We start from the raw sequence: 24165 nt of genomic DNA, 5'->3' as shown, positions 1-24165 counted from the left end.
ATATAATCGGTGCATTCTGTTCAAGTTTTATAGTAAAAAAAATTGAATGTCTTCTTCCAGAAAAATAGAAGTATTCACACTTGTTTGCTGAAAAATCTTTTTATCAAGGAAATTTGACCTGAGGGTCAAACGGGTGTTTACAGGATGACCTAACTTGGTGATTTCATGAACACATTATATTTGGCCCATTTGAATGGGCAGCCAAGTGTTGTACGATGCCATTTTGTTCACTGGTAGTAGTAAACAGTTTATTCCATAGAACACAAGAGAAGAAAACCTACAGTTCCTCGCAACACTATGATATATTATTTGAGCACTACATGAACACATGCTGATTGGAGCCCGGTTATGATCGAGCCTGAAGCCAAAATAAAATAAAATAAAATCAATGACAGTGATAGAATCACTACAACCACACTGATGAACTACATCTTGATAAGTTTATTGATGCTAGAAGATGGTTAACTATGTAAAGGGTTAATTGATTCAAACTTATGTTGCAGAAAACTGGTTAAGCCAGGTTCATAGTGGCAAGTATTGCTGCATTACTAGGAGCAATTGAATTGTCAAAATCTGATGCACTTTAATTGGTTTTGCACAACGTGAAGTGGTTTACTTTGTTCATTCTGTGATATGAGTTATATTCATCTTCACCATAGCACTAACAGAGGAAAAAAATGTTTCCTTGTAGCAGCTGTGAACTTCTTGTGTCAAATTATTATTGAATAAGACTTTTTTAGAATCTCTAGTCTCTACATACAAGAGCAGGAAATGCTTCTCTTTTGGCATATGTTCCGTGATAAACTTCCTACATCCTTCAACGTGGCCAAATGCAACGGACCGGCCACCGGCCCTTGTGCACTGTGTGGGGCACCAGAGGATGCCAACCACGTGTTCTTTCGATGCCCTCTAGCGAGGTTTGCGTGGAGCGCGGTCCGAACCGCGGCAGGTGTCCAATGGGATCCTAGATCGGCTGCAGAGCTTATCCAGCTATTAGATGCGATTCAGGGACCTGCGAAACGGGTTATGTGGAGTTGTGTAGGGGCAATCCTCTGGGCTTTGTGGCTAACTAGAAACAAGCTTACTATCGAGGGATTTTTCCAACACATCCGGCTAATATCATCTACAAATGCAACCTCTTCTTACAGCAGTGGAGTCCGTTGGGGAGGCGCAAGGATGCTGAGATGCTCAAGACTGTCCAAGAACGTCTGATGCAAGTGTATGTGCTGGCTAGGGAGCCTTCGACCATGGTCTAGGACGTGGTACCTTTTGCTGCTTGACGAGCATGCGCGCTCTGTACGGGCTTTGCCTTGTAATCAACTAGTGGCTTGTTTAACTTTCGCCTGAACTTCAGTGGTTTTCATCCGTGCGAGGGCTGGAATGGCTTTTGGTGCTGTACTAAAACTCTGTGCCGTGTTACGCTGTCTGTTGGGGGCTTTATTAAGTTAAAGCCGGACGCATCTGGCGTCTTTGTTCTGAAAAAAAAAGGAAATGCTTCTCTTCCATGTGTTTTTACTCATGTTTCTGCTTTGGATCTGGTGCAGATATGCATTTGTGCCACCGCAATATATATTTGTTTATTTGCTGTTAGAGTTTCTTTTTTTTCCTTTCTAGAAGGCATGTAGTATTTTCTTTCTGCTACGCAGCGTCCAGATTTGTTCCTGCTTATTACAATGTATCGTCGATGCATATTTAAGTACACTTACACGTCTTGTGCTCAAAACTGAATGATTTGTTTGGTGCCATCTTTTCCAGCACATGAAGACTGATGAGCAAGATGCACTATAACTGGAGGCAAAAGGGAATAACTTTTCTTTGATGTGCAATCAGATAACAAACCCAATGCAAGCTTTGGTAGTGATGCTTATTTAGCAGGGATCACTTCAGTCCATACTCGGGGATCGCTGTTCATGTACTAGAAAAGGATCATGTCATCTTAAGTTATATATGTATGTCTCTTGTGTACTCAAATTAGGATGGATGTCATGCACTCAAATATTTCTGCCTATGATGATCCATTTGGACATGTATTCAAAATTTGTGCTTGACATGCACTTGTATATTTGTGTCTGGGGTGCTCCAGCTTGGGATTTACTAGGAACAGAATGGCCTGGTACAGCTTGGGATTTACAAGGAACGGAACGACCTCAATGCGGTGAAAATCTGAAGTTGTCCATATTAGATATGAGAAAGTTAGGGATGTTACTGCAAAAAGTCATATTTTATCTCTGACCGTGAGTAGGGGGGTTTTCATCAAATGCACAATAAGTGTCTAGTTGTAAAATTTTGACCCAGACGGACGCCTCAAACGTCCTTCCTACTGGCAATATTTCATAGCCCAAACTGCAGAAACCGGCACATGTCACATATGTGCAAACTGAGGTCCAGAGGAAAAAATGAGGTCCGGAGGAAAAACTCTTCATGGCCGACAAGGATGCCCGTTGCTACGTTGCGGTCACATGCATCTGCTCTGCTCCTGAGACCTCAAGACCACACCTTTCCTGTTCTATGGTGGACACATTCCTCGCCTGACGGTGCAGCGTCCTTCGAGCCAGGACGAGGGGGTAGGGTTGTTCGGCGAGGGTGTAGGGATTGTGGTTCCTTTTTGGTTCTCAGGGCCGGCGTTCGGCGAGATCGTATAGTCGGCTGGCATTGCCCTTGGTGTTCTTCTTCTCAGTCCATGTTCGAATCTATAGGGTTTCTCATTTTGCAAGCAATGCTTTTATTTCTCCATTTTCAGTTGCTTGTAAAGTGGGTTGTATTGTAAGTTGTGTGCCCAGCTCCCATGTATCTTTGGGCCGCTGTTGTGTTTCTTTTCTTTGTTTGTGGTGTTGGGTGTTGTCTGGATGGCAGTGCTGTAATGATGGCCTTGTGTAATCCCTGGCCGGTTGATGGCTTTGTTAATTCAAAGCCGGGCTCTTATCGAGCCTTCGTTCCAAAAAATTAAAAATTAAAAAATATGCAAACTAATGGGTACAGATCGTAATAATAACTTCACAGAGGATATGGCTGGGAAGTGGTACATGATCGAACTCGTCGTCATGGAATCATCAAAGCAGAATTGACTAACTAGTGTGCATAATTAACAAAATGCTAATTATTTTATTATTCTGGGTGAATAAAGAGTGATAACCTGTCTCAGGAGTCATGCAAGACTGTTTTTTATCAGTTCTGAAGTTCAGGGGAAGTGTATCTTGATCGTAGGAATATCTTCGGAGGTGGTGCTCTGGATTCTTGCGCTAGACCAGCCGTAGCTGCCTCACCGGAGGCGGTGCGGTTTATTTGGCGTCCGAACGCGGTGGCGGACGCGCAACACCTCCGTTGGCACGCCGAGCATCGGGACGCACCATGCGGCTCGTCCGACGAGAATATGGCACGGTGTGCCCGCCGTGCTAGGCACCGGGCGCGGGAGGCGGCGGCAGCCCTCGCGATGGTGGACGTCGGTGAGGCGGAGTCGCATTCTCCGGCGCAGCATATGGCGCATCAGTCCGGACGCTGCAACCGCATCATGGTGGACATCAACGGCTCGTCCCAGGACGGATCCATCATCGATCTGACGTCCACCAACATCGTTCGGGTTCCGGGCTCCGAGAAGAAAGAGTAGGGCATGGGAGACGGTGCCGCTTTGAGTCCCGTGAGCCTGCTAGTGTCTCATGCCCTACTCTACCTTGACAGCGGCCGAACCAACACTCTGAGGGACGCAGCCCGGGCATGACCAAGGCGGAGCCAGGCGAGCGGGGAGCAAAATCGGACGTAGCTCCGCTCAAAGACCGCTGCATTGCATATAATAATATGAATTTAAGGTTTCTAATTTGAGGTATCCGGATGTGGAATGCATTTTTAAGGCGTGAACGGTCACTGTCCACGGACGCATCCGGGCACGTCCGCAGGCGTTTGAGATGTCAGATTTGCAAGTCAGACTGTAGATGCTCTTACCCCGTGGCACAAAATTCACACTTGAACTTCACGACGTCAAACAAAATCTTCAACAATACATTCATCTGAAATGTGGAACAACCTTAGCATTATAGGACATACTCCCTCCCTAACTTAATATAAGACTTTTTTTGGCACTATCGTTGGGTCAAAAAACTTCTTATATTAAGTTACCGAGGGAGTATATAATAGAGGCACCCAGCGTACGAACAAACACGATCAGAATTACATGTAACTGCAAGTTAAAACATAGGCAGAAAACAGGATACTCTGCCTCACAAGTTGTGCTCGTTGAAAAGCCATCCAGAATTCCAACCAAACCATATAATGAAGCATCAGTCAAACTTTCTTGCTGCCAAAATTTTGTAAGCATGTCCGAGCTATCCTAACTCTAGCGTAAAGCGGGATACAGTTCTACGTTCATCAGGGGATTCAATGCGTGAGGATTCAAGATCCCACACCATCTTGGGTGTTTTCGCCAGACGAAATGTCCCCCGCGACATTCGAGTGGGTCATGCAAACAGAGGGCGCTCAGTCCCTTCCCCTTCCCCTGCTTCTGCCCCCTCCCCTTCCCCTGCTCATACCCCTGCCCCTGCCTCTGCCTCCACCTCCACCCCCACCCCTGCCACCACCTCTGCCTCCAAACTCACTTCCGCCCCCAAACCCGCCCCCAAAATCACCACCACCTCCGCCTCTGCCTCCACCTCCTCTGCCACGACCGCCCCCACCCCTCCTACCACGATCGCCTCCGCCACCCCTGCCACGACCACCTCCGCCCCCTCTACCTCCTCTGCCTCCAAATAAATAAAACTCGGCTTTGTTCTGCTTCAACCCCAGGGACTGCACGCTTCTCCTCTTGTAGTCTTTCTGCTCTTCTTCGCTGTGCTCGTCTTCTTCGGTGCGCCTTCTTGAGCTCCTAGGGTTGAAGGAGATCTCACGCGAGCCACCAGGCCCATACTTCACCTTGTCGAGCGCACGTGAGTTCTGTTTCCTTTCCAGCGCGGCTACCCTGTCCCCAATGGGCACAGCTTCCTCGTTGCCAAGGGAGACGCTGTTCAAAAATGCCTCGGCATGGCGTCCATCCTTCACTTCATACAACCTGTAAGATGAAAAGCCATTAGCATGTTTCTGGTGAGCAAGAAGAATTCAGCAAATAAGAGTATGACAGACAGTACAGCCAATTTAGTAGGGATGGATTGATACTCTGAGGTAATCTAAAATTGACACTCCCAGAAGCTTTTCGCAAAAAGAAAAAAGCTTACATACAACACAGTTCACCATAACCAAAATGAGATGAGATCTCACCTTATACGCTTTGGATTATGCGTGTCATTGTCACTGTCAGACTCCGCTGATGCATCAGATGAACCAGCATCTTGTTCTTCTTCGTCTTCACTAACACTCTCGAAATGTTCCTCGATTAGATGAGGTTCCTTTGTAGCCAGTTGAGGATGGATTGCTTGATATTCTTTTGAATTTACATCAATTTCATAATCCTGAAATAAGATCGATGAATTAGAAAATCACACATGATTACCAATTTAGGAACAATTAGCTTAAAATGTGATTTGTAGTTAAAAAGCACAGACAGGACATGATTCATGCTGTGGAGCACTGGGCACTGTAAACAAGGTTATGATAATGTACTGGTTTTAGCTTCTTTTCTTAAACCATGTGTTGGTTTTAGCTGAACCTCTCTTCTACACTCAGTTTCTCATACAGAGTACTGTGGATGAGGAACAATTGTGTACAGAATACACAAATCCAATGATATTATGTTATCAACAATGCTAGCATGCATACAGATATACAAGCTTTCAGTTTCAAATGAAACAGTGACATAGCTGAAGAAGCATCAAGACAGTACAAGACCAGGAAAACATCAAGGTACAAACATGAAATGCATAATTGAGTTGACCTGATAAAACTTTGTCACGGCTTTGAATTACCACAAAAACATCACATTATCAAGGTACCATGAAAGGATGGAGCAGCAACAAAAGATCTGACATCTACATTGCCCAAGAAAAGAAAATTTCTTTAAGATAAACACACTTTCTGAAAACTATTTGAGAACCACACGTTTAAAGAATTTGTTGTGCAGAATTACACTTTTTTTGCACAGATTACAGAAAGCCATACTAGATCTGACGGGATTAGGCTCTTTTGACACGCTTGTAAGAAAATGGTATTTTAGCCAAAAAAAAAAAGCAAGTGATACTGTCATGGTTTTGAAAGAGAATATTTGGGTATGAGAAATTTGAATCAAAAATCAAATTGGAAACTGGAATGCATACCTTATTTTGAAACATTGGTTCGAAACGCTTATCAGTCAACAATGACTTTTTCAATTCTAGTTTCACATGCTTCTTCCTGATGCTTGATTTACTAGCATTCTCCACATCAGCATCTATTTCCTCTTCTGCTGTCCGTATATCGTCCAAAAGTTGCCGGTTAGCCTTTGGTATTTTAACAACTTGCTGCACGAGTAAATTTATATAGGCACTCATTAGGTTTGGTAAGGATCACAGACTGACAGATGCCAGATGTAATACATACAAGGAACAGATGAGCAAATATTACCGTTATACGAGATTTCCTTAGGTCTGCTAGTTTCTTGGCCATCATCCCTTTTTGAAGAGTCTCATAATCAGCAATATGAAGTTTAGCTCGTTGCTGGAAAGAAATACAGATCCTAGTAAATAGCATGTATGAAGTGTTCTTTTCTTAAACCCATTCACCAACGACAAATAGATATAGGAAGTCCACATTTATGTTAAACTATGTTGTCAGACTTATACATAGAAACTATTTTTACAAAGACAAACTGTGTACGGAATAAAATGTCTTCATGTTGGAAATTCAGGTGGGTAGTCGACAGCAACCCTACCTGAACTGTTCAAGTAAATTGCAGTACCATGAATAGATGAACAGAAAAGTAACTACCTTCTTATATAGATCGTAGCGTATCACGTATCCATGTAAATGTGCTCTGACAGCATCACTGTTTTTGTACTCAGAGAGACCCAATCGCTCTATCTCTTCTTCAGTCAAAAACTTGTAATCGTCATATAATGTGTTTTCTTGTTTCTCTTCCATCTCCTCCTGTTTTGAGTAATTGACACAAGGAAATGTTAACGCAAGGTTTATTACACTAGCTACAAAACTAATTGGGGAGGGGGGGGGGGGGATTCACTCACAGTTAAGTTATCAAGATGTGAGCACCACTTTGGAGCAGGGCCAAGTGCAGGAATGAAGTGGGCAGGTATCTGGCTGTTGTCCAGGGCTAATAGCATTAAACCACTATTCGGAAAGATGCAAACATCATTGATAGAGCCATTATCAGGTTCAATGCTAGTCATGTTGTTTCCCTAAAAAAGAAAGTGATATGAGGTCATCATCATCTAACAAGGAAGTCAATGCCACCCATGAAAAATGAGATCAGCACTTTACAGAGAAGGATGGAACTCACTGTATTAGGATCCCAAACTCTCACTATATGCTTATCAGCAGTTATCAGTTTAGGTTCGGAAGAATTAAGTGTCTGGTGCCACTTGATATTCAAAATTGGACTGCCATACCTGCAATAAATAAAGAACACCTGTTACATGCTTAGTGAAGAGTACGATATCTAACAAAAGAATGATCAGCTATTTAGGATTTAGTCGAGCTTGATATCCCTCTGTATAAAGCCTATTCTGATCTGGAGTTGCAAGATTCCAATGAACACAGAATACACTTTTAGAAGGCATAGAGGTGTATTTATATCAGCTCCAAGTGGTACTGTTCTGTATGACCGGGATAACATGATATTAGAAATATAAGGTCCCATTTGGAATGAAGGATCACAGGGGAATCTCATCAGAAAGCCAACATGTAGTGATATGGATGTTTTCTTTCCTTCAATATGATACATTCACACATTCCTAATGGAATCTAAAGAAAAAAAATGTTTGAAACTGATCTTGCATAACGAGCAAAAAAATATATTCCCATAATAAAAATATACAGATCTTACATGTGATCCTTGACTCGCAGAGGCGAAGACATGCGTATATCATATATAGAGACCTGCAGGAAATCCAAACGCAGCAAACAAATTGAATATCATAATTTTAGAAATTAGATTATCAGCATTATTAGTTTGTTAGACAGGATGATCCTTTCATCCAGCCAATGAGTACACAACAAAATCAGCAGTCATCACATGACTTCGGGAAAAAAAAGAGGCTACCAAGCCACAATTACCTTTAAACTAGTAGTAATAAGATAACCAATGGCAGATCATATTTTTTGAAATAAAAGATACCAAGTACTCACTCCGTCCGGAAATACTTGTCGGAAAAATGGATGTATCCAGAACTGAATACGTCTAGATACATCCATTTCTCCGACAAGTATTTCCGGATGGAGGGAGTAGTTATCAGAAGCAAGTGCACAATTTGAACAAATATTACACATGTTTACCACAGAAACCTAAGACAAATGAAGTAAAACTACATGAATCATTCTAGAAATAGAAATAACGCCAAATTTTCTATGCATTGCAAATCAATGAGATCACTGCTTGTTAGTTCTGACTGGATAATGTCAGATGGAATAATAAAAACTTTAAATGTTTCCTGCAGTGAATATCAAATAATAAGAACATAGCAGATGATGAATCAAACCTTTCCTATGCTGCTCCCTACTGCCAGAAGGTACCCTTGATTTTCATCGAACTGCAAAGATGTGACCTCCTGTAGTTTTGAAGCATAAGAATCACCAATATAATGTCAAAAAGTTGCGGTATTAGTGTATTATTACTAGCAAGTTGCTGATAAGGCACAATAAGATACCTGGTCAACATCTTCAGAAGAAGAAGCTGTATTAATTCTGCCAACAGAAGACTTCCTCCTCATATCAAAGCATTCAACCGCACCGTCCTCACCACCACAAGCAACAAGCCCATGTATCATACTGGGAGTACCACCAAAAACAATGATAGGTTAACGAATACTCAACAAGAATGCCACTCCAAAGACAAGAGTCCATAAAAAAGAACTACCTCCGTGTAACCACATTTATTGCTGGAGATTGGGAAGAAAGGGATGCGAGGAACCTTCCCTGCAAAACTTACAATTTTAAAATGTGTGCATGTTTATTCTAGAAAGACTGGAAGCATAACAAGAAAAGGCATCATTGCGGCTCTATGCACAATGGCTTTATATTCAAAATAACCTGCTTATACTTATTTAATATTAGTTGTGTACTAGCAGTGTCACGTAATTATGTGAGAGACTAAGGATGACCAAATAACTCTATATTCATGAATAATCAAGGACTCAAATCTGACCTGCTCTAAGTTGATTCTATACAGATCTGATGACGAAGCAGCACATAGCAAGTCGCAAGACCAGCAATCATAGGCCAAGTCCCTTCCCATTCTGTCAATATGGATAATATCAGTATGTAAATTTAATATTAGGACAAGCAAGGACTATATACAAACTCCTCATTGCCATGGTATCACTGGCTGTTATCATCCAACACCGAACTTCTCTGTTCAAACCAAACAACACATACTTACAAAGCTATTGGTGGATAAACATTGACGAGCTCAAGTCAAAGACAACAGGCAAAAACTTACAAATGGAAGGAGTACTAGTAGTAGTATACAGCAAACAGTATGTTGTAACTAAAAATGATATATAACAGGACAAACTACATATATATCAGAACAGCAATGAAATGAAAACCAAAGAAATATTAGATGACAGGACAAACTAACCTTGGAATTCTCACGCTATAATGGCTTCCGTACTTTGCATGCAAGCATACAGAACGATCAGCACACAAGAAGGCAAGTTTTGAGTAGTCATCACCAAGGACCTAAAGAAAGATACAATCTAGTTTGTTACGTCGAAAACATTAAAGCAGCTCAATAACGCGTGACCTGTGATTTCCAGAATAGAATATTAAAGAAGACTGCCCAGCAGTAGAGAAGACATATGCTTCACTATATTAAACTATAAGTACCTCGAAATCAATAATTTCTGAGATCATGTGCCTCTCAAACTTCATCGACAATTCCTTCAACTCAAAGACTTTCATTTGTGGGGGGTAAATACCTGGCAAATACGAGGCGTGAGAATACCACCAACTTACAGTGCGTACAAGAACTGGCTAACACTTAAACTCCAAACAGAAGATGAACATGAAGCAAGCGGTAAATTTCTAAAGCGGTAAGTTACAAAGAGTGAATTGCATATGGATAATTTCCTTAGCACCTTATGACTAGCACGACTATCCAGAGCTGGAATCGCTTTGCGTTCTTAGAAGCAAACAAATTAAACTATTCAGACCCACGACCCACACCAACAAGTTCTATATTTCAAGCTCGGTTCGCTCTGCTGGGCTAGCTCCTCCAGGTGAAGAGAGGACCAAAGCTCAATTGCAGATGGTGGGTTGGGTGCTGGAGGCATGTCGCATAAATAAAGATGCCCCCAAACAATCTATGTTGAGTTGGCAAAGTAATTCCTTCAACGCTTGTTAGGCTAACATGCCACTCTGTTTATCAATGAGCTCCCTTCCTTCTGAATTACATTACTTAGCGTTTTTTTCTTCATATCAGGGCAACACTGACACCGACTGGAAACAAGGAGTGCTTTGGTTGCGTATATATATACCTGAGGCGATGACATACTGGCCGTCGGGGGTGACCTTGATCCTGGTGGTGGCGGTCTCGAACCTGAGGTCATGGATCAGCTCCAGCCGGCGCTGGTACTCTGAGAGAAATCAAGCAAGCAAGCAGCAACGGCACCATGAGTGAATCAATAAAAAGCAGACAGACAGACAGACGAGCAAGCAAGGACCAAGGGGAGGATTTCTGAAGTCGGGGGCGGTGGCTTGCCTGCGTCCTTGCGGAGGGAGCGCTTCTTCTTGGCGAGGACCCAGGGGGCGACGTAGTTCTTGCCGGTGACGGAGTAGAGCTTGACGCCGTTGATGGAGGTGGACTTGAGCGTGCCCACCCCGCCTCCGCCTCCGCCCTTGGCGGCCATGCCCTCGAGCGCGCGCGCGCGCCTGGTCGTCGACGGCGGGAAGTAGGTGGGGTATGGGGAGGCTTGCAGGGGGCGGGGGTGCTGGAGGAAGGGAGGCGCGACGGAGAGGGGGTGGCGGCGACGGCAGGGGAGCGAGCTGTGAGGAGGAGGGGGAGATGGGCTGGGCCTTAGGGTTTAGGTGCGATTGCGGCGGCTGGAGGCGCAAATTTTCGGCTCGGCTCGGCTCGCTGGGCCTAGGGTTTCGGCTCTGCTGTTTTTGTTTTTCTTCCGGGCAAGCTCGTGGCTAACAAACAGGATTCTTGCTCACGCCTCATAGCCTTCCCCCGAACCTTTCCTATCTCCTCTAACCAGAGTTTTTATTTCAAGCTGTCCAAAAATACATTGGAAGAAAAAAAGAGTCAACGGATCTATTGGTTGACTACGTGAGACCGCATATTGATGGAGTCATGGATCAGGAGGTACTCGGCATTTCGGTTACCAGTCCTTTGGGTTGGGCCAAGGTCCTAAGACTTGGCGTGCCGTGTATCCAAGGTTTTGAGATAGCCTCCATTATCTTTTGGAGTAGTTTGGATTGCTTACCACATGTGTCACATGGTATAGTCTCCATTATATATCTTTGATCCTAGATACAACCGACTTATTTGTAACCCCAGACACCACCGGTGTCTATATAAACCGAGGTGCTAGGGTCGAAGAGGACAGATTCATTCACATACGATCTCGCGGTAAATCATTTGTACTTTGTGCCCCATGCAAATCACTGCAAACAAAGCAGTACGTAGCATATTACCTCTTCGAGAGAGTCCAAACCTAGGTAAACACCGCGTCTGCTGTTACTAGTAGAATGCCCATGCGTTGCTACGGGCTAAGAATCAAATAAATGATTAAGGTCGTCTCTAAGGTCGAAGCTCATTTCTCCCTCATACGTACGGGCATGTATGGGTGTCCAGTGGGCTCCTGTCGGAGTAAATGGCCACGGGTAGCCAAACCGACTCCCCCTGGCTCTTCGAAAAATTATCAGGCCATTCAAGCCTTCAAGCATACAAAGCATAGGGCCGCCTTCCCCCGGCCGGCTATCCCCAGGGCCGACTCCCAGAAGGCGACCCAGCCTCAGAAACCTCTCCCAAGAAAGATACGAGATAGCCGACTCCAGGGAGCCGGCCCCAAGAGGACCGACTCCCAGAAGCCGGCCATGAAGAAAGCCGACTCCCAGAAGCCGGCCATGAAGAAAGCCGGCTCCCAGAAGCCGGCCAAGACTGCACCACTAAGACTGTACCCACATAACGGCGATAGGATGGGGCGTGGCCACAGTACAGCCCACTACCCCCGAATCCCGGAACAGGCATGGCCACAAGGCGCCGTACGGGCCAGCCATCCCCCGTCCGGCGCGGCACTGTAGCTGTGTTGGCCTCGATGTCACCCACGACAGGCGCCAGTACGGCCCGTAGGCGGCGGGCCCCTTTTGCTAGAGAGACACCCGAAGGCGGCCTGGCCTCCTCTAGTCGGCCAGGGGTGTGGCCGGCTCCCAATAGCCGGCTACCTCCCTCCCTCGAAACATGTGCCTCATTAAGGAGACAAGACGAGGTAAGGCTACAGTGAGAGCCCGCAAGGCGGCGACACTGTAGCCACGCTTACCTCAACAAAGCTCTCGTCATCAGAGGCGAGGCAACAGTAACCAGCCGCCGACAAAGCCCCCAAGCGGTGGGGCCGGCTTGTCGGCCAAGAGGCCGGCAGCCGGCGGGCCCCACCAGTCGGCGGGCCCCAATGACCGGCGGAGAAGCCGGCGAGCATAGACGCTGACGGGTGGGACCCGCGCCCAGCCGGATTACCATTGTACCCCTGGGGGTAGGCCTATATAAACCCCCCGGGACACCCATGCAAAGGGTTGATCTCACAGAATTCCACACACCACATAGAGAGAAAAGGAGAGCTAGCCTTGCCCTTCTTCTTCCTCTAGCCAAACAGCTCAAGGAGCGCTTGTAGCTACTTGTATTGATCTAGTGATCATGCGGAGACCCCGCAGAGCAGGACTAGGGGTTATATCTCCACGGAGAGCCCCGAACCTGGGTAAGATCCGCCGGCGTGCATGTCTTCGCCTCATCCCGTTTCCAGGCACCGACGATGTTTTACTGGCTCCCACAATGATAAGCCACCCGTTGGCATATGTCGCACCTACCACCCGACATTTGGCGCCCACCGTGGGGCCAGGTGCACCATTGTCCGGAGACCTGTTCTGGACGGGAACCCTTTTCCTCCCCCGCCTCGTGGGGAGAGATGTCCCACCCCGCCGCCTGTCACGCATCCGACTCTCGGTGGCCGACTAGGCCACCGCGAAGGAGTCGGCGAGAACGACGCCCGCCACCGGATCGACCAGCTAGCTCGATCCCTGGTGCTAGAAAAAGAAGACGATGTCGGCCCGCCATGCTTTGGCCCCCGCATCCGCGACGAGCCCTTCCCCAAAGGGTTCTCGCTCCCCAGAGACACACCCAAGTACAACGGCTCTGTGAAGCCGGAAGATTGGCTCATCGATTACTCTACCGCTGTCAGCATAGCGAACGGCAACAGGCGCGTAGCCGTGAAGTACGTCCCTCTCATGCTGCAAGGCACGGCACGCACCTGGCTCAACAGCCTCAAGCCCTACAGCGTCAACAGCTGGCTGGACTTCACGGAAGTCTTCGTCCGCAACTTCACCAGCACGTACAAGCGGTCTCCCAAGCCCCGCCAGCTCTCCTTATGCGTCCAAGGGCCCAGCGAGTCGACCCGCGACTACCTCACGCGGTGGGCCGAGCTCCGCAACTCCTGCGAGGGGGTGCACGAGGTTCAAGCCATCGAATACTTCACCGCCGGGTGCCGAGAGGGCACCCTCCTCAAGCACCGACTCCTCTGCGACGAGCCGGCTACCCTCGACGAGCTGCTGGTCATTGCAGACAAGTACGCCACAGCCGACTCCTCGATGAAGACCGAGCTCCAAGTGGACGCCTCTGGGAAGGTGCTCGCTCCGGCTCCTAAGACGCCGGCTGGCGACTCCAATCGGCGCCCCTACCAAAACGACCACAAACGCAAGGCCCCTATGCCGCCTTCCACCAGTCGGCAGGTGGCCACAGTCGAAGATGAGCAGCCCGAAGAACGGCCCGCTCCCAAGAAGAAGGGCGGCAGGCCGGCTTGGCAGCCGGCCTTCTCCTACGAGCAGACTCTCGATGCCCCTGCAAGTTCCACAGCGGCGCGAAGCCGTCCAACCACATGACCCGAAAGTGCCACTGGCTCACCCGGATCTCCAAGGGCGAGGGGTTGGTGCCGCCTCTGCCTCCCGGCCCGCCGCCTCCAGCCCCCCAGCAGCCGGCTGCTCGACCAGCAGTCAGAGCCATTCAAGATGTGTTCCCTGATGAGCACGCCGCCTACGTCGTCTTCACGAGCCAGGTTGAAGACAAGCGCAGCTGGCGCCGACAGCACCAAGAGGTCAACGCAGTCGCCTCCAGCAACCCCGAGTTCATGCATTGGTCCGAAAGGCATATCAACTGGAGCCGGGCCGATCACCCAGAGGTGATGCCGTCCCCTGGCTCCTACGCATTGGTGTTGGATGTCACCCTCGCAACGGAGAGGCGGGCTGCCCGATTCTCCCGCGTTCTGATTGATGGCGGAAGCAGTATCAACATACTGTACCGCGACACCATGGAGAAGTTGAACCTCAAGGCGAAGCAGCTCATGCCAAGCTGGACCGTGTTCCATGGCATCGTACCCGGCCTGTCCTGTTCCTCGATCGACAAGATCAAGATGGATGTTCTCTTCGGAGACAAGGATCACTTTCGCCGAGAAGCAATCTGGTTCGAGGTAGTGGATCTGGAAAGCCCTTACCACGCCTTGCTTGGCCGACCTGCTCTGGCCAAGTTCATGGCTGTGCCCCACTACGCCTACCTGAAGATGAAGATGCCAAGCTCGAAGGGGATCATCACTGTAGCCGGCGACTACAAGAAGTCCATCGAGTGCGCTGCAGCCAGCAGCCGGCTGGCCGAGTCCCTTGTAGTGGCAGAAGAGAAGAAGATGCTGGAGCGAGTTGTGGCCATGGCCGGCAAGCAGCCGGCCTTGTCCCCCAACCCCAAGGAATATGATGCGCAGGGCTCCTTCCAGCCGGCCAAGGAGACGAAGAAGATACCTCTGGACCCGGAGAACCCGGAGAGGTTTGCAGTCATTGGTGCAAACCTAGACAGTAAATAGGAAGGCGAGCTCGTCGACTTCCTCCGTGAGAATCGAGACATCTTTGCATGGTCGCCAAAGGACATGCCGGGTGTTCCGAAGGATTTCGCCAAGCACAAGTTACACGTCCGAGCGGACGCGAAGCCGGTCAAGCAGCCTCTCCGCCGACTGTCAGAAGAGAAGAGAAGAATCGTAGGAGAAGAGATAGCCCGGCTCCTTGCCGCCGGCTTTATTATGGAAGTGTTTTTCCCAGAGTGGCTTGCCAACCCAGTCTTGGTGTTGAAGAAGAACAACAAATGGCGTATGTGTATAGACTACACTAGCCTCAACAAGGCCTGTCCCAAAGATCCGTTTGCTCTGCCACGGATTGATCAAGTAATAGACTCCACAGCCGGATGCGAGCTGTTGAGTTTCTTGGATGCCTACTCAGGATACCACCAGATTAAGTTGGACCCAGCAGACCGCCTGAAGACCGCCTTCATCACACCATTCGGAGCTTTCTGTTACCTGACTATGACATTCGGCTTGAGGAATGCCGGTGCCACTTTTCAGCGTTGCATGCAGAAATGCCTCCTCAAGCAACTCGGCAGAAATGCCCACGTCTACGTAGACGATATTGTGGTGAAGACAGAGAAGCGCGGCACCCTGCTGGAAGACCTCAAAGAAACATTTGCCAACTTGCGCCGATTCCAGATCAAGCTCAACCCCGAGAAATGCATGTTCGGAGTACCAGCCGGCCAGCTTCTAGGCTTTCTGGTCTCCGAACGCGGCATTGAGTGCAACCCTGTGAAGATCAAGGCCATTGAGAGAATGGAGATTCCCACCAAGTTGCGAGATGTGCAGAAGTTCACCAGGTGCCTGGCCTCCCTAAACCGCTTTATCAGCCGGCTAGGAGAGAAGGCTCTCCCCCTGTACCGACTCATGAAGAAATCCACTCATTTCGAGTGGAATGACCAAGCAGACCAAGCCTTCCATGAGTTGAAGAAGATGCTGACCACTCCACCTGTCCTGGCGGCGCCGACTGAGAAGGAGCCCATGCTCCTCTACATTGCCGCAACTAGCCGAGTGGTCAGTACAGTCATCATGGTCCAGCGCCCAGAAGAAGGCCGAGCCCAGCTACTCCAGAGGCCGGTATATTATCTAAGCGAAGTACTGTCCAGCTCAAAGCAAAACTACCCACACTACCAGAAGATGTGCTATGGAGTGTACTTCGCCGCCAAGAAACTGAAGCCCTACTTTCAAGAGCATCCCATCACGGTCGTATGCACCGCCCCGCTTGTCGAGATCATAGGCAGCCGGGATGCACCCGTCCGGGTGGCTAAATGGGCCATTGCGCTGGCGCCTTACACAATCTTCTACCAGCCCTGCACCGCCATCAAGTCCCAAGCATTGGCCGACTTCCTCGTCGACTGGGCCGAGACCCAGTACCTACCGCCGGCTCCCGACTCTACTCATTGGCGGATGCACTTCGACGGGTCCAAGATGCGCACCGGCTTGGGAGCCGGCATCGTCCTCACCTCTCCCAAAGGCGACAAGCTCAGATACACGCTGCAAATCCACTTTGCCGCCTCCAACAACGTGGCTGAATACGAGGCGCTCATACACGGGCTCCGGCTAGCCAAAGAGCTCGGCATACGCCGGATCCTGTGTTATGGCGACTCAGACTTGGTGGTCTAGCAGTCATCTGGCAACTGGGACGCCAAGGATGCAAACATGGCGAGCTATCGATTCCTCGTCCAGCAGATCAGTGGGTACTTCGAAGGGTGCGAGTTCCTTCACGTGCCACGGGCCGACAACGACCAAGCAGATGCCCTGGCACGGATCGGCTCCACCCGACAGGCTATACCAACCGGTGTCTCTCTCCAGCGCCTCCTCAAACCGTCTATCAAGCCGTCTCCAGAGTCGAACTCTATCTTCGTACCGCCCGCCCCCGATGCAGCCGGATCCGACTGGAGGAACCCAGCAGGTGGCTCGGGGACTTCGACAAGCGGCCCGGGGACTGCCGTAGTTGCACCCGGCTCGGGGACTTCAGAACCCGGCCCGGGGACTGCAGCAGTCGGCTCGGGGACTGCAGCGGCACAAGAAGCGGTGGCCGACTCCAACTCTCCACCACCCAACCCACCCACCCGAGTCACAGTGGCCGTACTAACAGTAGAAGAAGTCACAGCTCCATCATGGGTCCAGCCCATCCTCAACTTCCTAGTCAACAGAGATCTCGGCAAGACTAGTGCAACGCCGAGCCGGAGCATATGCAATAATAAACAGAGAACTTGTCAAGCGCAGCGTCACTGGGGTCTTCCAGCGCTGCGTCGAGCCAGAGAAGGGTGTAGCAATCCTCAAGGATATCCACCAAGGCGAATGCGGCCACCACTCAGCCTCAAGATCACTTGTGGCCAAAGCTTTCCGCCATGGTTTCTTCTGGCCGACTGCTTTGGAAGATGCCAAAGAGATAGTCAAATGCTGCAAAGGATGCCAAGTCTTCAGTTCCAAGCAACACCTGCCGGCTTCTGCACTCAAGACCATCCCCCTCACCTAGCCCTTTGCCGTCTGGGGGCTGGACATGGTGGGCCCATTCAAGACAGCCCGTGGCGGCTTGACACATCTGCTTGTCGCTGTGGACAAATTTACCAAGTGGATCGAAGCGAAGCCGATCAAGAAGCTGAACGGGCCGACTGCCGTGACATTCATTGCCGACATCACTACTCGGTATGGCGTGCCGCACAGCATCATCACCGACAACGGCACAAACTTTGCCAAGGGAGCACTGGCACGTTTCTGCGCGACACAGGGCATCCGACTGGACTTAGCGTCCGTTGCCCACCCGCAGTCAAACAGCCAGGTCGAGCGAGCAAACGGCCTCATCCTCTCCGGCATCAAGCCCCGACTGGTCGTACCACTGGAGCGCTCGGCCGGCTGCTGGCTCGATGAGCTGCCGGCTGTCCTCTGGAGTCTGCGTACTACCCCAAACAAGTCAACCGGCTTCACTCCGTTCTTCCTTGTATATGGTGCCGAGGCTGTCATCCCAACTGACATCGAGTTCGACTCGCCTCGGGTCACCATGTACACGGAGGCGGAGGCCAAGGAAGCGCGAGAAGACGGCGTCGACCTGCTGGAAGAAGGCCGGCTATTAGCACTCAGCCGGTCCGCCATCTACCAGCAGGGTTTGCGCCGTTACCACACCCGGAAGGTCAAGCCAAGATCCTTCCAAGAGGGCGACCTTGTGCTTCAGCTGATCCAGCGAACAGCCGGCCAGCACAAGCTCTCGGCCCCTTGGGAAGGCCCTTTCGTCGTCAGCAAGGCACTAGGCAATGACTCCTACTACCTGATCGACGCACAAAAACCAAGAGCACGCAAGAGGGATGATTCCGGCAAGGAGTCGGAACGACCATGGAACGCAAACCTCCTGAGAAGATTTTACAGTTGAAAGCAGTATGTATCATGCTACCGTTTTTATTAAATATGAGACAAACGGGCCCCCCGAGGCGCACTCGGGGACTGCCCTCCTTTATCTATGAATGACGAGTGTCATACTCATGAATGTATTATTACATTTGATTTTCTGTCTGGCACCGGGTTCGACTAGTCGGCCCGGGGACTGGCCGCCTTAAGTTATATTAAAAGTTCTACCTGAAGTCAGACAAGTAGTGTGCCAGCACCCGAGCCCTCTCTTGTTGAAAGTCGCAGCTCGAAGAACCGACTGTCCGACTGGCAAGAGCCAAAGGCAGAAAGGATGCCCACACGAAAAACGGCTAAGGACTAACGAACTTATATAACGCAAAGACGGCCTCCAACCACGCCTACCGGCTGTCAAAACAGCCGGCTGGCCGGCCTCCCAGTCACTTCGCTATAATCCAACAAAGCTAGAGTACTTGCCCTCCCAACTGGCCAAGTACTTCTCCAGCCACAGATTGTAGAGCAGCTGTCCGGCTGGGAAGGCGACAACCAAGGGAGGGCGGCAAAGGAAACAGCCGAAGGATGAAAAGCAAAGAACAAGGGAAAGCCAAATGCATGCATAATTATATTTACACATAAGGCCCCCAGCAGGCCGGCAGTCAATATAGTTCGAATACACCCCAAGTGGGTGGAATTGTGCAAACTTAACAAAATACTGTTCCAAGAGTGGTAAAACAGGAAAGTAGAGGCAGCAGACTAGACTAAGGGCGCAGCAGGGGAGCCGGGCTGGTCGGTGGAGATGGCGTCGCCGGCTGGAGGAGTGGCCGGCTGGCGGGTCTCGGCTTGATCATCGCCGGCTGCAGGTGGTGCACCCGCGCGTGCCTTGTTGCTGGAGGCACGGTCAAGCTGAGGCTGACCGGCCGCTCCACCATCTGGCGCGGCGTCTTCACCCTCCTCCTCCTCCTCCTCGCCCTCGTTGCTGGAGTCGATCTCCTCCGTCGAGTCCTCGCCATCTGCCGGGTTCAGCCCGAACCACTCCTCCGGCTGGGTAACGCCGTTGTCGTCCACCTCAGGAGCGAAGGCGCTGGTGTCGGTGTAGTCGGCAATCGCCGAAGCCCGCTGGATGATAGCCGGCCGCGCCGGCTCCAGCTCCGTGTCGGCCTCCTGCCGCCAGGTGGCTAGCTGGTCCAGACTCAGCTCGGGATACCAGGCCTTGACGAACTCCAGCGCCCGTCTGGCGCCGGACCGAGCCGCAGAAGCCTTCCAGGCCTCGAAGCGGCCGACCGCCACCTCCAGCCAGTCGGCAGTCCGACTAGGGGTGCGGGGAATCACCTCACCAGGCCAGAGAGCGGCCAACACCTGCGCCCCAACACGCTGAAGCCGGCGGAGCATGCGGTGAGCCGGCTGGAGGCGGGCTTGAATCGCCAAGAGCTGCTCCTCCAGCGACCGGCGAGCGTTCGTCGCGATCTCGGCGCCAGCCTGCCTTTGTGCCTCGCGGTGGGCCTCGACGACCTGGTTGGCGGCAGTAGAGTAGCCAGGGAAGTACTCTGCGCAAGAAAGAAAGAGAAAGAAGAGAAAAACTGAAGGGGAACGCGACAGAAAACAAAAATTTTCCGACCTACGCACCAGCCCAGGACCACTATGGAGACTGCATACATGGTTTGATCTTTTTCGTTACCGACTCGTAGCGCAGCGGGAAGTAGAGTCGATGACGATCGGCGGTGCAGATCCCCGCAGCTAGGATTTACAACCTCCCAACCGCGAGGATGTATACCCTCATCTGCTCCTCAGACAGCCCTCCGGGAGGCGGTCGAACAGCCCCCCGGACGGTGTCGCGGACAGCCCTTCGGGAGGACCTTCGAAACTCGAACGGTCACTCGGACAGCCCTTCGGGAGGACCTTCAAAACTCGGACGGTCACATGGACAGCCCTTCGGGAGGCACTCACGAACTAAGACCGAAACTACGATCTCTCTACAGAGTTGCACACATACGGTGTCATCTATCCGGTAGGGCTTCGCCGTCCAGAACTAGTTCCTGCCGGAACTAGTTCGTGGGAGGGAGAGAAGAAGCCAGATAATGCATGGCACGTGTATGAGAGCAAGGGATGAGTGTGGAGGGCTGCCCCTCCACCTCTATTTATAGGAAATCCCAAGGGGGTAGGGTAGTTTCACAAAAAACCCAAAATGCACATGAATGAAGTCCTTCCACAAGGACCTAGGAGTGAAACCAAGGAACAAGAGGGTCCCCAAGGGGGGATACCCCATGTGGCCGGCCACACCCCCATGAGGGGCCCAAAAAATGGCTCCTATCCATCCATGTCATCCCCAAGATCTTTTGGAGCAAAGCCCCAAAAGGTGGCTTTCCATAAAGTAACCATAAAGCTGATTTTCACTATTCACGACGACATTTTTCAGCGTCTGATCGAACTGAAAATATTTATGTGGGCTAAGAACATTTCCAGTACCCACTAAAATGATTTTCAACGCGTTCCGAAACAATTCCGGTTTTAGTGATTTTCATCTGCGAAACGCATCTGAAGTGGCTCCGGCAGCTCCGGAACATTTCCGGTTTTTATCTCAGAAAATTCCAAAAAGCTTCCAGAATGATTCTGGCATCCTCCAAGAATTATCAGGCATGTGCCGAAACCAATTTGACTTAATGGTGTATCCCGAAACAACTTTTCGGTATCATCGAAACTTATCCGATGACCTCTCTCTGCGGTACGATTCCGCTGTCCGAAACTTTTCGGTGTCCGAAACTTTTTCGGTGATTTTCTCTCAGACTCCCTGTCTAGTATTCAGCAGATAGATGACCCTTAAGCGTGTGACCCTATAGGTTCGGTGAAGTATAGACATGACCCGGAAGCCCTTCCGATCAATGATCAACATCGGAGCCGTGGACACCCATATTGACCCCTCTACCCACACGAATAAATATTCGAGTGAACCTCCAGTTGCCGTGTGCTATTCCTGTTGCTTCGCGATATGTTACAAATACCCAAGGTGAGACATGTTGGCATTCCCGTGGATCAACAACTTGTCCACTATGCTAGTTACCTCGTTACCGGTATTGTTCTCTTTTCTCGTTATCGTATTCCGGCATCCCCATGATCAAATCACAAAGTGTCTGGCCAGACGATGATGGATACCGTAACACCGAGAGGGCCCAGAGATATCTCTCCATCGTCGGAGGAGCAAATCCCAATCTTGAGCTATCAAGTTACTTGACACACTTTTCCATGAACCCGTAAGCCGCCGTAATAGCCACCCATTTACGGATGACGTTTAACAAACCCCAAAGTTCATGAAGCAAGCATGAAGAAACTCGATACTCTCATGGTCTAAGGAATCATGCAAACGTTAACCATCTCTGTGTTATGTATCAATAAACTTGTGACGAATGAATCTCATAGCATAACATCAATCCGGGTCGATTCAACACAAATGTTCTCTTAATATTGTGCCCTCAAAGTTGCTGGCATAGACATGCCCATGACCAGGAAAACAGAATCATCATGCAACACTTGAGCTAGTCTTAGAGGCCAGACTAGGAATACTTCTTACCGTTTATTATTCCACACGTGCATATGAGTCTTCCTCCGAGCCTCGTGGATATTGCAGACTCGAGAATCATTGCAGTTATAGCATGGAACATAAACATAATTATGAACTCGGAGATAAATAATATCATTTATTATTGCCTCTAGGGCATATCTCCTACAAAAACACCAAGTCAGAAAATGAGCCAAATGGCAAGCGGCAAGCAAGGGACGAAGAAGAGGGCGGCCTACCGTCAACCAAGTCTTCGATCTGGCCGTAGCCGTTGATCAGCGACTGCCTCGCCTCGGCCCAGCTTGCCGCCTCTGTCTCATATTCGGCTTGGAGGGTGGCCTCGCTGTCCTGCACCGCCTTCAGGGCCGCCTTGTGGCTCTTCTCCTGGTCGGCCAGCCTCTTGGCCAGGCGGTCACGCTCCTGGGCTAAGGCGTCAAACTCGGCCTCCTTAGCGCGGAGGGCGGCCTGAGTCCCACCCAGCTGCTCCCTCAGTTTGGCGTTGGCCGCTGCAGGCATGGCAGAAAAGAAAGAAGCAATAAGGAAGAAGTCATCAAGGAAGATCCGACCCGACTGCGCAGCAGTCGCCCCGAATTTCGGGGACTACATCCAGTGGGTGCGCTGACGCGCCCCCACGTGAGATAAAAGACGAAGCACTTACCCCGGCTCTCAGATAGATCAGCATTCTTCTGGGTCAGCTCCCGAGCCTGGGAGTTGAAGGCAGCCGCGCGGAGGTTGTGGTAGTCCTGCAAGTCAGGCAGAGAAGCGAATGAGAACAAGATAGCAAAACAAAGCCCGCTAAGAAGTTCTAAGCCGCCTACTCAGCAGCCGACTCGGAACTCGGGGACTACACCCAGTGGGTGCGCTGACGCGCCCCCACGGAAGAAACCAAGATCAAAAAAGCAAAAATAGGAAGACTAACCCGAATGGCCGCTCGCGTCGCAAGGAACTCATCGTTGTATTTCCTCAGCGCCGCAGCCTGGGACTGAAGCCGGTTCCGGACTTCCTGCGCCGCCACGTTCACCACGGCCGTCCCTCCACCCGGCGTCCATCCCGAGCTGGCACTGGCCGCCTCCACGTCCCGGGCCGACTAGCCGGAGCCCGCGGCCTTCTGCGGGTCCGATGCGGCCTTCCCCGCGCGCTAGCGCGATGGCGACTGGACCACCAGGTCCGTCCTCGCGGCCGGCTCGCCCCCAGCCGATTGCGTAGGCGGCACGTTAGGGCGGCTGCCTTGAGCCACCCCAGTCGGCGGGGCCGGTGCCGCCTCCCTCTCCGGGACGACGACGTTGTCCTCCCTCTCCAACCCCGGCTGGTCGCCGCCAGCTTCCTCCGGCGGGGGTTCCGGGACCTCGGGCGCCGCGACACGCAGAGGGGTGACGAGCAAGGCCCCCTCCGTTGTTGCCGCGGCCGCAGCCTCCGCTTGGGCCTTGGCCGCTGCGTCGGCACGCGCCTTCGCCGCCTCCTCCTCCTCCTCCCGTGCCGCCTTGGCGGCAGCCGCCCTCAACTCCTCCGCCTCCCGCTCCTCCTGCGCCTCCCGCGCTTTTCGCTCCGTCGCCGCCTGAAGCTCGGCGCGGGGGTCCATGCGGTGGGTGCTCCCGGATCCTCCCGGCGATCCAACGACGGAGGCGGCAGCAACCCACTCAAGCGAAAGCGGAGCCCTGATTTTTAAGAAAGGACAAGGATTCAGAAATCACCAAGAAAAGAAGAAAGAATGTACAAAGGAATATACACTTACGCCGACACCGTCTGCGGCTGCTTCACTGCCTTGCGGAAGCGGGCTGCCTTCGCGGCCGCCTCATCCCGCCTGGTCGCCGCCGCCCCGCCCTTGGGCTTCTTCGGCCGACTGCCGAACAAGCCCGACGCGGCCCGGCGCTTCTGCCCGCCGCCCCGAGCAGGCGGCGCGGTGGAGGAACCCGTGCCGTGGCCAGACGCCGGCTGGCGGCGTGGGACGATTTCCGCCTCGTCGTCATCCGGCCAGTCGTCGAAGCTGGCTCCAAGCCCGGAGCCGCCTGCTTCGCCGCCACCCGCCTCGGTGTTTTCATCCATGGCGGCCGC

The 24165-nt window shown here is 50.8% G+C and overlaps 1 protein-coding gene across 1 annotated transcript; it reads right to left on the bottom strand.

Annotated features, from left to right (window-relative positions):
• Nucleotides 1-4142: 4142 nt before the first annotated feature.
• LOC109785009 (uncharacterized) lies at nucleotides 4143-11121 on the bottom strand. Its single transcript, XM_040396774.3, has 16 exons — nucleotides 10829-11121; nucleotides 10605-10703; nucleotides 9955-10046; nucleotides 9707-9807; nucleotides 9272-9362; nucleotides 8984-9042; nucleotides 8775-8895; nucleotides 8607-8675; nucleotides 7955-8007; nucleotides 7409-7517; nucleotides 7137-7307; nucleotides 6883-7041; nucleotides 6520-6612; nucleotides 6234-6416; nucleotides 5242-5432; nucleotides 4143-5035 (listed from the first exon to the last, which is right to left on the bottom strand). Exons 1-16 carry the CDS (start codon nucleotides 10974-10976, stop codon nucleotides 4468-4470), a joined length of 2307 nt encoding a protein of 768 aa, XP_040252708.1. The 5' UTR covers nucleotides 10977-11121; the 3' UTR covers nucleotides 4143-4467.
• Nucleotides 11122-24165: the final 13044 nt, after the last annotated feature.

This window comes from Aegilops tauschii, chromosome 7 (assembly GCF_002575655.3).
Source record: "Aegilops tauschii subsp. strangulata cultivar AL8/78 chromosome 7, Aet v6.0, whole genome shotgun sequence".
Taxonomy (NCBI): domain Eukaryota; kingdom Viridiplantae; phylum Streptophyta; class Magnoliopsida; order Poales; family Poaceae; genus Aegilops; species Aegilops tauschii.
The sequence above is the reverse complement of the archived record's forward strand: the minus strand, read 5'-3'. Positions and strand labels throughout refer to the sequence as shown.